Here is a 14885-nt window from a genome sequence, read left to right as displayed (position 1 = left end):
CTGATCAAAGAAATCACTGCTAGAAGACCTGGGTCCCCATGTAAACTCTAAGAGCTCAATCCTTGATACTCTGGGCAGACTGAGCCCACGACAATCTCCTCCTGCCCAGGCAGACCAGGGGAAGATGTACCAGGAAAACTAGATGACCTGAAGGACACAGAGCAAGACCCCATGCCCTAAACTCAGCATCTTTCTCCACTTCACAGCATTTCTACAAGCTCAAGACTGACCTGGGAGAAGGAACAGCCCCTTCTTTCCCCTGATGCACCACCACGGTAACCCCCCTTCCTATTCCCATTATCCTCCAAGCTAAGTCCCACTTGCTTCATAACCAACGGGCATCTCGGCAGGTGGGAAGGGAGAACAGCATTTTGCCACCACCCTGGTGAAACTACTACCCCCCCCCCCGCCCCCCCCCCCCCCCCGCTATGGAGAGAAGAAGGTTTTTAGTACCTGACGGTCATTTAAAAAGGAAAGAAACCAAAGCTGAATTAATGAAAAGGGAAGGGGCAGTAGCTATGCACATGCCATGAAGGAACCTGTGAGACCATTAATGGCTGGAAGCTCTCCTGGCAGACATGGAAAAGGCACCTATTTTGCAAGCACAGGAAGATGGGAGCAAAAATTAGCATCGAGTGAAATGTGGATGCAGTTCTGCTGTGGCTGAATTTTCAGCTGGGGCAGGACCTGGATGTGTCAAACTGTTTGCCCTACTTTAGGACAAACACAGGACACCAATGGCCATTCCCCACCGTGATCCAAGAAAGCCAAGGCTTCAAGCTGTTCAGGCTAGACTCTCTGGGACCACGGGAAGGTGAGGGAAGAGGACCTGCAGCAACCTGTGGAGTGGCCTCCTTGGAGTCAGCACAACCGTGAGCTGCTGACACTAAGCCAGGGTCCACTCATTGGCGTCCTAATAAAAGCAGAAGGGAGACAGGGTTCACCTCTACCAAATACACACCCTTCGCCTTCCCCGGAGTGCTCACCTGGTTGTCTGCTGGAAAAAGGGCTTCTCAGCTGGCTGTGTCTCCCTGGGCAAAACCACGAGCGCTGAAGCTTGTGTGTCACCGGACTGCGGCAAAGGGCAGGGCTGGGCAGCTGCGCGGCTGGTCGCGGCAGGGACCCCACTGCTCGCGGGGCACGCAACAGGGGAAGGGAAATCAAACTGTTTAGGGTTAGTTGCAGCCACAAGGAAAGGGGTGGAGAAGGCCAAGGGCTGGTTCACATGCAGGAAAGGAGGCTTGCTTAGCGGGTCCCCGGGAAGGTTAGTGGACTGGAAGCCTTGCCCAAGGGCTTCCTCGTGGAGGTTGGTGAAGCTGAAGCCGCCCTGATCAAGCTTTTTGGGCAGCACAGCTTCAACAGGGAGAGGGTCTGGTGCCTTCTCCACAAAGGGATTGCTTGGGGTATTTGGGCTGAGTGCTGGAGCAAAGGGATTTCTGGAGGCTGAAGCGTCTTGCTTGTGCCTCTCCTCCACCCTATCTGGCTTCCAGAAATCAGCCTTCTTGAAGTCTATCCTGCTGTCTGCTGAGAACTGGTGCAATGGCCCCTCGGGCTCACTGGCTGGGGGTCTGCCCTGCTCTGCCTCCTGGGGAGGGCTGACCACTGCCATGGAGGCAAAAGGCTCAGGCTGGCCTCCTGCTTGCCTGGTGGGACCAGCCACTGGCTCGTGCCGCCTCTCACCATCATCCCATGCCGGCTCCAGCTGGGGTGGACTCTCCCCATGCGCTAACCTTTGGGGTCGCACCGCCGAGCCAACACCCACAGGGTGACCGGCTGCCTCCTGCTCTTCCAGAGCCGTCCAGAAGATTTCCGACTGACCCAAGTCTAGCTTGGAAGGTTGGTTTAGTCCTGACATCCTGAGCTCCTCAGGGAACAGCTCCTGCTTGGAGGCCATGTCCCAGTCAGCACTGTCTGTGGCCCCCATCAGAGGGGATAAACCTGGCTGGCTCCAGCTCTCCTTAGCACCTGACTGGCCTAATCCGTCTAGGAAGAACTTCGATGGGCAAGTCTCAAACTGCTCAGCCACATCCATCTCATTCATCTCTGACTGGTCTTCCCCCAGAGAAGTGTCCCCTTTTGCCACCTTGTCAGCTGCCACCTCCAAATTAGCTGCTGAGTCCGTAGCAGCAGATTCAGCATCCTTAGAGACTGGGAACTCGCTCCTGGTTTCAGCTATGTCTACTCCCAGTGCAGGTGGGTTGGGAGACACTGGGACAGAGGGCTCACTGCTCAGATGGCTCCTCGGCACCTCCGTGTCTGCCTTGGGGCCTTCTGTGTCTTCCCGTCGTTCCTCGCTGCCTTGCTGCCTCAGTTGTGGGTCACAAGCATCCTCATCATCATCATCATCCCCTCTGCCTCCTGCAGCTGCAAACCACCTCGGAGGTTTGGGGGGTGGCATGGCTGAGCCTGCTGCCATCTCCTCTCTCTCTCTGGTATCTGTCCACTGAGAGAGGACAACATGCCTCTCGCAAATGTCGGAGCTGAGTTTTACACGGTTTTCACTGGCCTCAAGCCGCATGGTAGCCTGGAGCCGGTAGATTGAAGTCCGTATGTCGAATGTTTCCTCCTCGCTGCCAGCACCCTGGGGCTCCATCCCTGGCTTGGGGACCAGAGGGAACTGTCGTGGTGCCACATCTGCAAGCACCCGTGGGGGCACAGCCACCACGTTGCTGCCTGGCAGGGTTTCGGAGGTGAAGGTGCTTCTGGGCAACACACAAGCGGCAGCACAAGGTCCACTTTTCGCTTCAAAGGTGCCTTCACCGAGGAAGGCTGGTCGTGGGCCAAATGCGCTATCCTGACCCACAGGCTCCTGCTCAGCCACACTTTGGGTGCTCTCTGACAGGTCAGGAGCAGTTTCAGTGGCTATGGTCATCCATCCATTTGTTCCTGCACTAGAGTGTTCCTCCTCATTACTGTCCCCTTCCTCCCTAGCACTATTTTCAGCAATCAGTGATGCTGAAGCCTCTTTGTCCCCTGGGCTTCCCGATGCAAATGCAGCTGTCCAAACTGTAGGCGTGCTGCTTTTCCTCCTCCCTCCCATTGACCCTGCAGACACAGGGCTCAGCACATCCTCTATCACAGTCGCTTCCTGGGTTGTGCTCACCAAGTTTGCCCCCACATCTAAACTGGAGAAATTTGTCCAAGACCGTAGAGTTGAAGGCATTTCTCTGCTGATTTGTGGATCAGCCTTTTCAAATACCTTTGTCCCCTTCTCATGAGTTGGCTCGGCTAATCTTTCTGTGGGGCTGGCTGCACCAGGATCGTCGATGAAAGCCATGCCCTCTGCTGCCACCGAAGCAAAGAAGTTTTCCTTCTTCAATTCTGGCTTAAGCCTGCTGGTCGCAAAGGCATCGAAGGTATCGTCCCACTCTGAGAGTGGAGGAGGGACCACAGGTTTCTTGTCTGGAGAAGGAAGGTCTCCTTGTGATAGGGGAGTAGTTTCTGGAACAGGGACACAAACGCTTTTGGCTGGAGACTCCCTCTCTGGATCTTTATGTCTTAGGGAGGCAGAGGGACTGCAATCCTCAGAAGAATAAAAGCTCCCAGCGACCTCTGTTGAAGCATGCGGCTCAGACGGGAAACTAGAGAAAAAGTGAGTAGGTGAAGGAGAATTTAGTACCTGGTCAGCGAGGAGGTCCTCAAAGAACGGATTGCTCTGCAGGGAGTTGAGGAATGGGTTGGTAGGGGACAAGCATCCAGACTGACTGTCTCCAATAGCGGGAGAGAGGTTAGCGCTGGGCATGCTAGCGAGATGGGCTACAGCAGCAGGAGGAAACTGGGCAGGGGAGCAGGGAGGAAAATGAGAAGGAGCATCTGAGCTGGTTTCTACCTGAGGAGACACTTCCAGGCTGTGGAGGGAAGACAAAACAGTCCTCCTGGTTAATGCTGTGACAGCGCTGTAAGCATACACCACACACACTACAAACGCTTCGGTTCAAAGCAATGCAATGATCAAATACATACTCTCCTCTCGTTAGGCAGAGCAATGATTATGGAGTCAAGGCATGGAAAGGGCATGCACAATAAAAAGGAAAGGGCAGTCCTTCTTCTACAACAGCCCTGCGAATTTCCCCTCTCTGCCTTAGCAAGCCCTAAGACTCAGAGGCCCACAAGATTTTTCCCACCTCCTGCAGCCCAAGGACTCAGCTCATTTTTTTTTGTCCCAACACTGGTGCGTACCAAGGGCAGGCTGCCCAGCTGGGATCTTGGGTCAGGGTTACTTGAGCCAGTAAGAGCATGCAGGAATAAGTCTTTCCCAGTTTACACCAGTGCCTCATTACTTGTTTGGCAACATATCACAGCAACAGCAGATGCGGAGCTCCCCCCTACACAGGACAGAGGGTAGCACGGCTGCAGGCAGCCAAGGAACAAGAGTTAAGCAGGAGGAAGCATGGGGCCACGATGTGGTCCAGCCTCCCTGCACACCCTTCATCACATCACTTCTGGCCAGAGATTCAGAGATGCCTGAAACCCCATGGGGGACCACAAGAAGGAGGAAGGGACTCAGCACATCTCAAATTCAGACTGTCACTCTCCTGCACCTTGCCCCAAGTCAGGCAGACAGTTCTTTGCTGCCTTTTCAAGAGGGACTACACTGACCTTTCTTTGGGATTTCATCAATCTTCCTTTGAGAACTCCCTCAGCAATGTGCATCGCTACCCCCAGGGAAGCTTCATAAAGCCAGGACTGGCTGTCTTGGGGTTTTTCACATCACGAAGGGTGCAGTGTGAAGACCCCACACCTCAGCTGGTGCTCTGATTGTTGTGCTCCCTCCTGAACCCCTGTGCCCCTGACTCACCCATGCCAAGAGCAATCCCAACCCCAGGATGGAGGCACCCAGCACTGGCACGTGTGGCTGCACTGCCCCGTAACTGAGCTGGCAGGATTACTTCCTTCTGCATTGGCCATGACAGCTGAGCTTCAAAGAGAGCCCAGTCTTGGTTTGGGAGAAACATGGACATTGATCAGCCAGCACTGGGCATATCAAAGTTTAACAAGGAACGAATAAAGTAATTGCTTTGCCAATATACACAGGGTATGTCCAGCCCTAGGGCTACATCACAATTATTTCCCTACCTCACCCATGTGGCTGGTAAGGATCACAGGCAGCACTAGAAGATCATGGTCAACATGCTGTCAAACGGCAAAGTTGCTCAGACAACTATTTTCATCTGTTATTATGAATGTACAAAAAGCCTGCGACACATTTTAAAGCGCAAAAATGCCATCTTGAGGCAAAAGTTAATGATGTGTAAAGGTGCAGTCAGCATCAGTTGCTTTTAAAGCAGGCAGAGTTACGTGCCAGTGGCACACTTTGGACCACGAGTGATGCACAGATGGGCAGGAACCCATGCACATTGCAGCAGCACAGCAGGACCCACTTCTCCCCACTTCTGGCACCTTCAAAGCCCGCCTCACACATCATCTTCTGAGTGGCTATCTTGGAAAGGTGCCTATTTATGCAATCAATGCCACCAAAGTCCCCCCATCCCAGTTTTTAGGTAGGTAACACACACAGCAAGTGGCTGAGCACAACAGGCTCAACTCCAGCACCCATCAGACACTACAGGAGATACGACTTAGCAGAACTAGAAAAAAAGAAAAAAAAAGCCATGAAACCTTTATTTCAACTCAAACCTGCAGCTCACTTGGTGCTGCGGGCAGAGACAGCTCGTGGGTGCCCTCTCCTGCTGTCACTAAGCAGCAGTGGTGACCGTGGCACAGGTGCCTGTCCCCATCCCCACACTGCTCCACAGTGTCTCTGCATCATCTCCCAGTTCGGATCGCTGGCATGTAGCAGGGTGGGAAAACCCGCTGCAGGCAGCTGGGCACACACCTCCACAGGAGATAACTCTTCCCAGGTGTTCTGAGCTCTCAGGAAGCACAGAAAATCTCCAGAAGTGATGGGAGAAGCTGATGGAGAAGGTGATGTACCTTTAGGCACAAACCATCCCAGAGAGACCGGCAGCTGCTCTCTGCTTGGAAGTCAGCCTCTCCGGGCATGCTGTGACCTGCAGACAGGCGTGCGGTTGGGGTGCTCTGCATCTGAACACTTCCTCCAGCACAAGACCCACTCCAGACAATCCACTGGGCATCATCGCTGTTCTGTAGAAGACCATCCAGGAGGCAGCAGCGGTGCAGCACAACAGCATCTGGACAAGGCAACAGGGCAGCCCATCACTGCCCAGCTCTCTGTCACCGCTGTTTGGTGTTACCTGTGCCGAAGATCTCAAGCCTATGGCTCGTACTGACAGATTCCCTCAATTCTTCTGGTTTTCTGAATACAGAAGGTGCAGACAAATGCCTGCAGCTGCGGGGCAGCTCTATGCTCCTCTGCTGAACACACACGCTGGAGGCACAGGCTCCTGTCCGCTGCCACCTGCTGCAAATTGACCTTTTTCTCTAACCACCCTCAAATTTAAGCTCTCAAGAAGAGAAGCACAGCTGCCTGTGACCCAGGGTCCAGCCAGGTGAGTTCACAAGATCCACAAATGGGTTTTATCTGTGGTGGAACAGGGTAAAACACGGCAAATTTTCCTTTCCAGATGGAAAGGGAAGGTGGCACAGTCCAAGCTAAAACACCACAATCTCAGGGCAGCTGCAAATGGCACACGCCACCGCCCCACCTCTGCTTGCTTCTGCGATTCCTCCTTCTTGCTAGCAATCGCTTTAATGTTTTCGGTCCAGATTAAGATACCTCATTTGACACTCTGCTTATACAGCGTTAAGTGCTGAGTAAGAGCAACCAAGGCCCGATCCAGCCATCTCCGCTGGGCTCTGGCATTATTAAATGGCTACAGAGCATTTATCAGCTTCAGGCTTCTAATGAGTGCCTGCTACTAACGACCTTCACAGCTGCCAGAAGAATGAGTGGTTGAAGTTCCTTCCCCCAGGGATGGCTGATGCCAGAGCAGCCCCTCACCCAGGCAGACGCAATGGACAGTGCCCTGAATTGCAGTGATCCCCACATGCACAGGTGGAGGAACAGCTTCAAGGTCTCTTTAAACCCACCCAAGACGACCCTGTCTTCCTTCCCCAAGTCATGACAGGGCTCACAGGGTGCTGGACCTGCTGAGAAAGAGCAGCTCTCAGCCACACCAGTGATCTGGTCCTAGCCCCAAGCTGCTGCCTATGCAGTCTGGGCCACCAGGGATTGAGATGGTGCTTTCAGCAAGCCCCTGACTGCCCCATGCCAGTCATGATCTACACATCAGTGTCAGGATGCAGCAAAATGAAGGTTGTACTCTGCCTGGGAAACAAGGTGGGTGAACATGAATCTTTTCTTGGGAGGGAAGGAAACAAGAAGCAATGTGGCTCCAGCACAGGAGGACCCAAATCTCTCCCCTGCCAGGCAGCGGTCCAGTATGATCCTCCCCCAGCATGTGCAGCCCAGGCCAGGCTAAAGATATAAAGACAGAACTTAAATCCATCTCCTTTTTTTGTTGGATTCTGGTTTTCCTCCTCCAAAACCCCTAACTGAAGTTTCCTTTCTGTCCCCATTCCTGCTGGGACTCACCAAGGCTTGCTCAGGGGCTGCACAAACCACTCTCAGCCATAAACTCTAGGCAGCAGCACCCACGTCTTTCCCCTGGCTTTTCAAAGCACCTATTGCACCACCATCATTCAACCCCTTTCCTCAGGATAAGCATCCAGTTTTGGTTACCAGCCCAGTGCTGGCAACAGACCTGCTCTTCCCACGAATAACCCAGCCCACAAAAAGCCCTGTTTGTCCCCTCCGAAGAAGGATGCTCAGCGAAACAAGGAGCCAAGGACAGTGTATTCCTCTAGAGGGAAACCTCCGCTTGCAGCAGCCTGACCAAAGATCTTTGCTGCATTGAAATGCTGACTCACCCTCCTCCTCCAAGTACCCCAGCACGCAGCTCCACCAGCCAAAATAAATAGTGGGTACCTTTCTGCCCTCATTTATTTGTTTGGCAGCACTTCACAGAAGCATTTTAGCCTCTCAGGAAGGGGCGGGGGGAAATAAAATATTGCTGAGCAACCCCCTGATGGAAAGTCTATTTGAAACAGCTTGTTCAATGCAGGGAGATTTTTCCCTACAGATCACAGCCTAAATTTCAGGCTGAAGACAGCTGCGCCAGCTGCGCAGTCACAGAGCAATGTCCCTCTGCAAGACAGTGGGTAACGCTGCACTGTGAATATAAGAAAACAGTACATGTGCTAAAAAAGCAGGGATTTGGGGAGGGCAGGGCTCAAATCCAGCCATAATGTGCTGAGGTTAAAAGCTGCACTGGAGCTCCTAGAAGGGCTGGATCCAGGGGAGTGCTGTGACCCTACCACTCACAAGCTGCTTTTTCCACCATTTCCCCATAGACAAGCACGCCACTGGGGCCCTAGAAGAAGCAAGCTGGGGAGGTGGAAAACCAGCTGGACCAGGGTGCTGGAGGTCCCAGTAGCAGCTTCAAAGCCTGGCAGGAATCAGGAATCTTCTCCCACCAGCATGGGGAAGGCTGGCAAGCAGAATTTGTGCAGAAAGGAGTTAAAAAAGAGATGGGTACGGCAGCCCAGGACATTTTTCTTTAAGGTGAGAACCCAAATGGGAAGCGAGAATATATGCAAATGCTGCTTTTAAATAGGAATTCCAGAGGTAAGAGCAGTGGGTTTAGTTATCTGTGCCATAACTGGTTTGCCTTGCTCTTGGTCCTCGCAGCCCATCATCCCAATTAAAACAGAAAAATCCTGCTTTATAGATTTGCCTCAAAACCACAGGAATTAAAAAAAATAAATAAAATAGTAGAGATAGGATCTGGGCAGTAGGAGTGCAGGTAGATGCAAACTGCTAATCCCAATACCCACTTTTAGGGGTGGGAGTGGGGCTCTGCTCTACCTGGACAGCTACAAAGCAGATTTGTCTCATCAGCACTGAGCTGGTGCCAGCTTCAGATCCAACTCACCCTCCTGTTTCATGTCAATCCCTGGGAAATGCAGGATCAGCAGGCAAAAGGAAGGCAGAGGCATTTTAACAGACATTTTTCACTCTTGCAGGCTCCCTGCACCTCTCGTGCCAGAGGGGAAATGTCCAGCTCCATCCCTCATCAGTTCTACCCTGTGACTGATCCAATGCAGGCACACAGTTTTGCAGCTCACGTGGATACAAGACCTGTGCCAGAGACGTGACCCTGATGGTTTCCATGATGGACTTATCCACAGATCCACCGTCATCCGTGACACCTTGGTTCTCACAGCACAGTGTTCCTCTTCATCAGACTCTGCAGCCTCCCAAGGTTCTGCTCTGGAAGTCCCCGTTAATGGTGTTTTGTAGGGGGCTGCCACATATGTCTGTGTTCAATCCCACTGACAAGCTCACCTCGTCCACTGGCACCACTCCCCACTGCCAGCCTGTCCAAGGCCATGCTCCAGTCGCTCAAAACCTTCTTCCTATTTCCAGCATTTAGGAAATGTATGTTTTAGGAGTACAAGATGAGTCAAAATTTGACCTCGCTGCTGGATATGAGGGTATGGACTGTGGAAAGAGGAGTGACAAACCAAGGTGGGGAGTGATTTTACATTTCCCCCCCATGAAAGCAGCAACAGAGGGAAGGGTCTTTGATCTGCAAACAGCACTAATGCCATTATTTTTACAAGAGAGCGCTCCATTTCTCTTTTTTCCTATTGCCAAGCATGAGATGCAGCCTCATTTTATCATCCCAGTTCATGCTGCAGGAAGCGGGACCTGTGCAGCTCTGATAACATTGTACAAAACCCTGAAAATAGTTAAACCAATTGTTTTAGCCCCAGGCCTTGCCTCAAATAAACCTGCTGAGCTTCTTCCTTACATACAACTCTTGACCACACAACCTTAAAAACAACAAACTCCAGTCTTTTTATTCAGGTTTCCAAAGACAAAACACCATCTTCCTACTGCTTCCATTCAAACCAGTATCAAAGCCCCCAGCTGCCACAGATTAGCAAAGGCAGGGCTGAAAAGCACAGCCTTTGGGACCTGCTTGGCTGTCACGAGTCAGCAAAGATGTGTAAATAAGGGCTGAAGGCAGAAATGTCCAGCCTTCTCCCCGGTAAGCATGTGGGCAAGTTTGCAGCTCATAGGGCAGCACCAGCTCGTTGGTGCTTGCCCATTGCGCACCAAAAACCGCTCCTAACAGAATAGAAAACCTGTTGGAAGTTAAAACCAGCTGAAAGTCAGCAGCTTCCTTATTTTAGAAAGGGTGTGGTTTTGCAAAAGCAAGTGGTTAAAGACAAGCTGTGCCAAACTTGCCTTAGCTGTAGGCTAATTTAAACCTTAACAGCAAAACATCTTTCTAATTACAGACCTTTTAACTAATTACAGGTTGAGTGTTTTGGTTTTGCAAAGGTGACTGCTTTTGATGCTTTCTCCCCATGTTCAGCTCTGGGTGAAAGTGGACCTACCCATGGTGGGCAAGAAGGTGCTGCTTGCTTAGCTCATTGGAGCCACAAAAGTTTCCAGAATCAGGAGAGCAGGAGGCAAAAAATCCTTTCTGCAGATAACTCAAAGACTTAAAACTGCTAGATTCAGAGGCTGGTTCTCTCTACAATGCAAAAGTTAATCCATCTTCAGCTCTAGAATTTACACTGGTAACTGAATAGCTCATCCAGATGCAGAGACATCTGTAGAACACCCAAAGGATGAGCACAGCTAATTCAATCACACACTTGAGAGACCATGTGCATTTGATTATCAGATGGCACCAGACCCTATGTTCAGCCTGACACCATCAAGACCTAATCAGCTCAACAGCTTTGACTTGAGTCAGTGACATGGTCCACAAGGTTGTTCAGTGCAAGAAAGGAGAATAAAATGAGAAAAGTTAAAGAGTTCTGTCTAATTAGAGTAAGTAATGATGTTGTAATTAATAGGGAAAAAATGAAGAACCAGGAAAGGCAGACTAGAGACAGCCCGTCTCCCTGTGATAATGGAAAGGCCATTTTTGCATCAAATGAGACTTGGTCACCATCTCCCACCACCCAACCTGGGCCGTATGCAAGGACAAATGCTTCTTGTAACATTCCCCAAAGGTGCTCATCTACCACAGTCGCCAAAGCCCCAGATGCTGGGCTTCTCCTTCCCAGCCAGGCACCTCTAGCACTTTACCATCCTCCATTAGAGACTCCTCCTAATGTCTAACTTAAATCTCCCTTGCTACAGTTTAAGCTCATTACTTCTCATTTTCAAATTGCAAGCTGCAATTAAAGCTCATTCAGATGTTTATAAACACCCTAAAAGGGGCCCCCCTGTGAATTTGTTCCCTCCAGCCCATGCTGTTTCAAAGCAATTCCTATTTTTGGGAGAGAAAAACCCAGCCAGAGGAGCTGCTATTGTACAGCTCATCCAAGTTTTTCCTTACAAGACAGCCGTCTGCAGGCAATGTCCTCAGCATGCCACAGCAAACCAAATCTAAGCAAAGCTTAGCTTCAGCTTGAAATTAAAACTGTGAGTACTGAAGTAGATTTAAAAGAAAAAAAAAAAACCCAGAGTGAAAACCCTCTGGGAAAGGAATAAGGCTGGGAATGGGTCCAGCAGCTGTGATTTAAAAAAAGGCAGAGGGTTGTTAGAAACCAGCAGTGTTTAAGGGCACCTCTGTACTCATGATGATTATCTGCTGAGTTGGATGCTACAGGCACTCAGGAGCCAATTTACAGCCAGATCAGACTTCCCTGCCTTGAAGACAGCAGCATCCATCAAGAAGTGGGGCAAGTATGGCTCACACGTTGAGTTGTGATGCATGGCCCATGTCTGCCTCTTTCCTAGAACTGCAAAGCAGCAGGAAACCTGCAGGTTTCTCACCCATTTATCGAGGAAAAAGCTCTAGAGGGAGATGCAGAGGGCATCTCCCATCCCATCACATGTGTACACAGTAGGCTCACAGTACTGCGCTGACTCAGGCAGCTTGTGGAGTCGCTGCCTAATACAGTAGGATTTTTTATGGGTTTATTTTTCATATGGTATCTTTTCTATTCTAGGACTTAAATCAAACAGCGGATTTATTATCACAAAATGAAAAAAAAAACAAAAACCAAAACTAAAAGACCAATCTTGAACGGTAATATTCTGTCCTTCCTCAATCACAGCATTCAGAGACCAGAGTCCTTTAGTCTCATCCAGAAACAAACCTTGTACTGGGATGTGACACCAAATAACTACCGGCGCTTCAAGCCTCCTGGAAAAACACACAGCTCTGCCTGTGTAGCTGGGAACGCTGGCTGTGGGCAGGACCAAGCCTTACCAGCCCTTGTGGCTCCTCTTCCATCCTCGCACCAACAGCACATGCTCCTTTCGAGGGAGCACAGGCTACACAGCACAAGGACTCTGGTCCTTGGGAAGGGGGGTGGCAGCATGTTCTTGCCTCCCCTTGGCCTTAAAAACCACTACAAGCATGACATCATCTGTGGGGTGAGAAAATGAGGACTTTTGGGGCTGCCTCTGTTCTGAAGCCACACTGAGCGGAGTGCTCACCCCCTCACTTACATCTGAGTAGCACTTCAAAAGCAGTTTAACCCGTGTGGAAATCCGGTTAGGTTGAACAAACCATGAGTGCCCTCCTCATTAAAGGAGGCTTAGACTGAATTAAAATCCTTCTGCTTAATAAATTAGGTTAAAGTCAGCCCAGATTAGAAATTCCCTATAATAAATCAACCCTGTAGATTCAACCAGCACTCAACGGCTAGTTATTTTCTCTGGAGGATTTTAACCCTGTTTCCTCCCTTCCACTGAGCAACGATACCACACCGGGCTCTCAGTCAACTTCTGGACCCCCAGCTCAGCTGCTGGAGGCTACAAGGATGGATGCAAGTGACGCACCGTCACGATAAAGCCCACACAGAAACAGCACGAACACCATGTTTTGTGTGCCACAAATACAGTGCTGAGGATTTGGAGGGATGAAATCATCACACAAAGTGAGAACAATTAGAGATTCATAATCAAGAGAAGGGAAAGCTGGGGTGGGATGGGAAGAGGAAAGAGCAGGGCTGGGATCAGTTAGTTCAGAAATGTTAATAATATCCCCAGTTACCAAAGTACTGCACCCCCAGGCCAGACCAGCGACGTAGAGGGGTGGGAAGTTAATAAAAAAAATTGTGATTACATGTCACCATGTCCCACATTCTACACTGAGTGCCAGGGACGCTTTTTTAGCTAATTAAAGGATAACGATCCTTTACTTCAAGGCCACAGAAACACTTGCCATGACCACACTGAGCCTCTGCAGAGGGAAACATCTCCCTCTCCATGAAGGGGATCCCTCCCTTTCCCAAGTGGGAAACAGGGCCTAGGAAGGCAAATGGAGTTGGTTTGTTGGAGAAGCCAGGGGAGGATCCAGGAGTCATCACACTCCCTTTGAGACATTTAAGACCAAGGAAGTACTTCCCCTGCTATCATCTTGTCAGAGCAACAGGGACCGGGTCTCTGCTGATGCTGGAGAGCACTGAATAGCACAGCTGTTGAAGACGGGAGGCTGGGGCAGCTAGTTAACAGCCTAGACTTCAACACACCCGTTTCACTGACCTGGGTTTCTGAGGGGACTCTTTGGGCTCCTTTGAACCAAACCAGCCACCGCTCTTATTCCTCTCATCTCCTCCTGCCATCACGTGGACAGATGAGCCATGGGAGGGTCCCACTTTCTCCCCCTGGCCTTTGCTCCCTGCATCGCTCTTGTTGCCCCCATGGTGGAAGAGGCCGCCCTTTGCTTTCTTGTCTTCCTTCCTCATTTCCTCGGGTTGTTTGTCCTTTGTTGTCTCCGTGGAGAAGACTATGGGCATTGCAGCTTGAGTTGGCTTGTTCTCTAAGCGACTGCTTTCTTCCATCTTGGCTCTGCCCAGATGGTTACTGAGAGTGACGGCTTTTGTGGAGACCTTGAGCTCTTCTTGCAAGGCTAAGCTGGGAGGAGACGGGATAAACCTGGGCTCGTCTCTCTGCGGTGTCCTCTCAAAGTTGCTGACCCCCCAAGGCACCTCGTGGGAGTCAGAATGGAGGGGAGTGAAGCCAAAACCCTCTTCCTGCCGTTTGGGGATGCTGGGCACGGACAGTGGTGCAGAGCTCTGCGGGACAGACATGGGGCTCTTTGGTACAGGCTCGTCACTGTAAACGTGGTTCCCATTGATACAGAGGGAAGACCGGGACACAGGATCATTCTTTGGCTTCAGGCTTTGGATTGCTTTGGGCTCCAGGACTGGGCTGACTTGGGAGACATCATCACTGAATGCTCTCTTGTGGGTCAGTTTTGGAGAGGGCAAGTAGTCTTTCACTGGCGGGAAATAAAACACAAAACAGAGGTGAGGCCATCTGAGTAACAGGCACAGGAACGACAAGCATCATTATCATCTTCTACTTGCAAACACTAAAAAGATCTGTGAAAACATACTGGCTTTCTCCCTCCCAGGCTCTACCAGATTATAATTAAATTACTAGAAATGCAAAGCACAGGTCACAAGTATGTGGCTATACAGGCCACACGATACTCTCCCCAAGCACATCACCTCCCACTGCAGGATCTGGAGAGAAATCTCTGTAAGACGACAAACCCCTTGTCTGAGAGGATCTGAGATCGATAATAAATGCAAGAAACTATCCAGAAGCTACTTAAATGGCTTACACTTCTGTGTGATTTAAGAGTTTGCACTGAATAAAAGACCAGGAGCCCCTGAGCTCTGCTCAGACAGGCCCAACTGCTGCTTTGCATGATGTAAGCCAGGAGGGTCCAGTGTCTGCTTCTCCCTCCCACTGCCTGACCCTGTGGGTATTGCTAACACTCAGCAGACTTTTGGGGTTACACGGAGAGCTCAGTGAGAAAGACTGCTTGGACTTCAGGTGGTACGCAACTGCTCTCCCCTCCTAGCCAGAAATGCTGTCTCCTTCACCACAACATGGGGATGATGGGGCCAGACCG

At 50.7% G+C, this 14885-nt stretch overlaps 1 protein-coding gene across 4 annotated transcripts in view; it reads right to left on the bottom strand.

Moving 5' to 3' along the window:
• RAB11FIP5 (RAB11 family interacting protein 5) overlaps window positions 1-14885 on the bottom strand; it is a 43066-nt gene that overhangs the window by 10665 nt on the left and 17516 nt on the right. Inside the window, exons 3-4 of one of the 4 annotated variants that reach the window (XM_037388182.1) lie at window positions 13505-14243; window positions 987-3581 (exon numbers count right to left, since the gene is read on the bottom strand). In XM_037388182.1, the coding sequence (XP_037244079.1) occupies window positions 987-3581; window positions 13505-14243 (3334 nt within the window). Of the gene's footprint in view, window positions 1-986; window positions 3582-5605; window positions 6153-13504; window positions 14244-14885 lie in introns of those variants that run through there. The other 3 variants (XM_037388191.1, XM_037388205.1, XM_037388199.1) reach the window with 3 other exon arrangements.

This window comes from Falco rusticolus, chromosome 1, assembly GCF_015220075.1.
Source record: "Falco rusticolus isolate bFalRus1 chromosome 1, bFalRus1.pri, whole genome shotgun sequence".
Classification (NCBI taxonomy): domain Eukaryota; kingdom Metazoa; phylum Chordata; class Aves; order Falconiformes; family Falconidae; genus Falco; species Falco rusticolus.
This window is presented reverse-complemented; position numbering and strand designations above follow the sequence as displayed.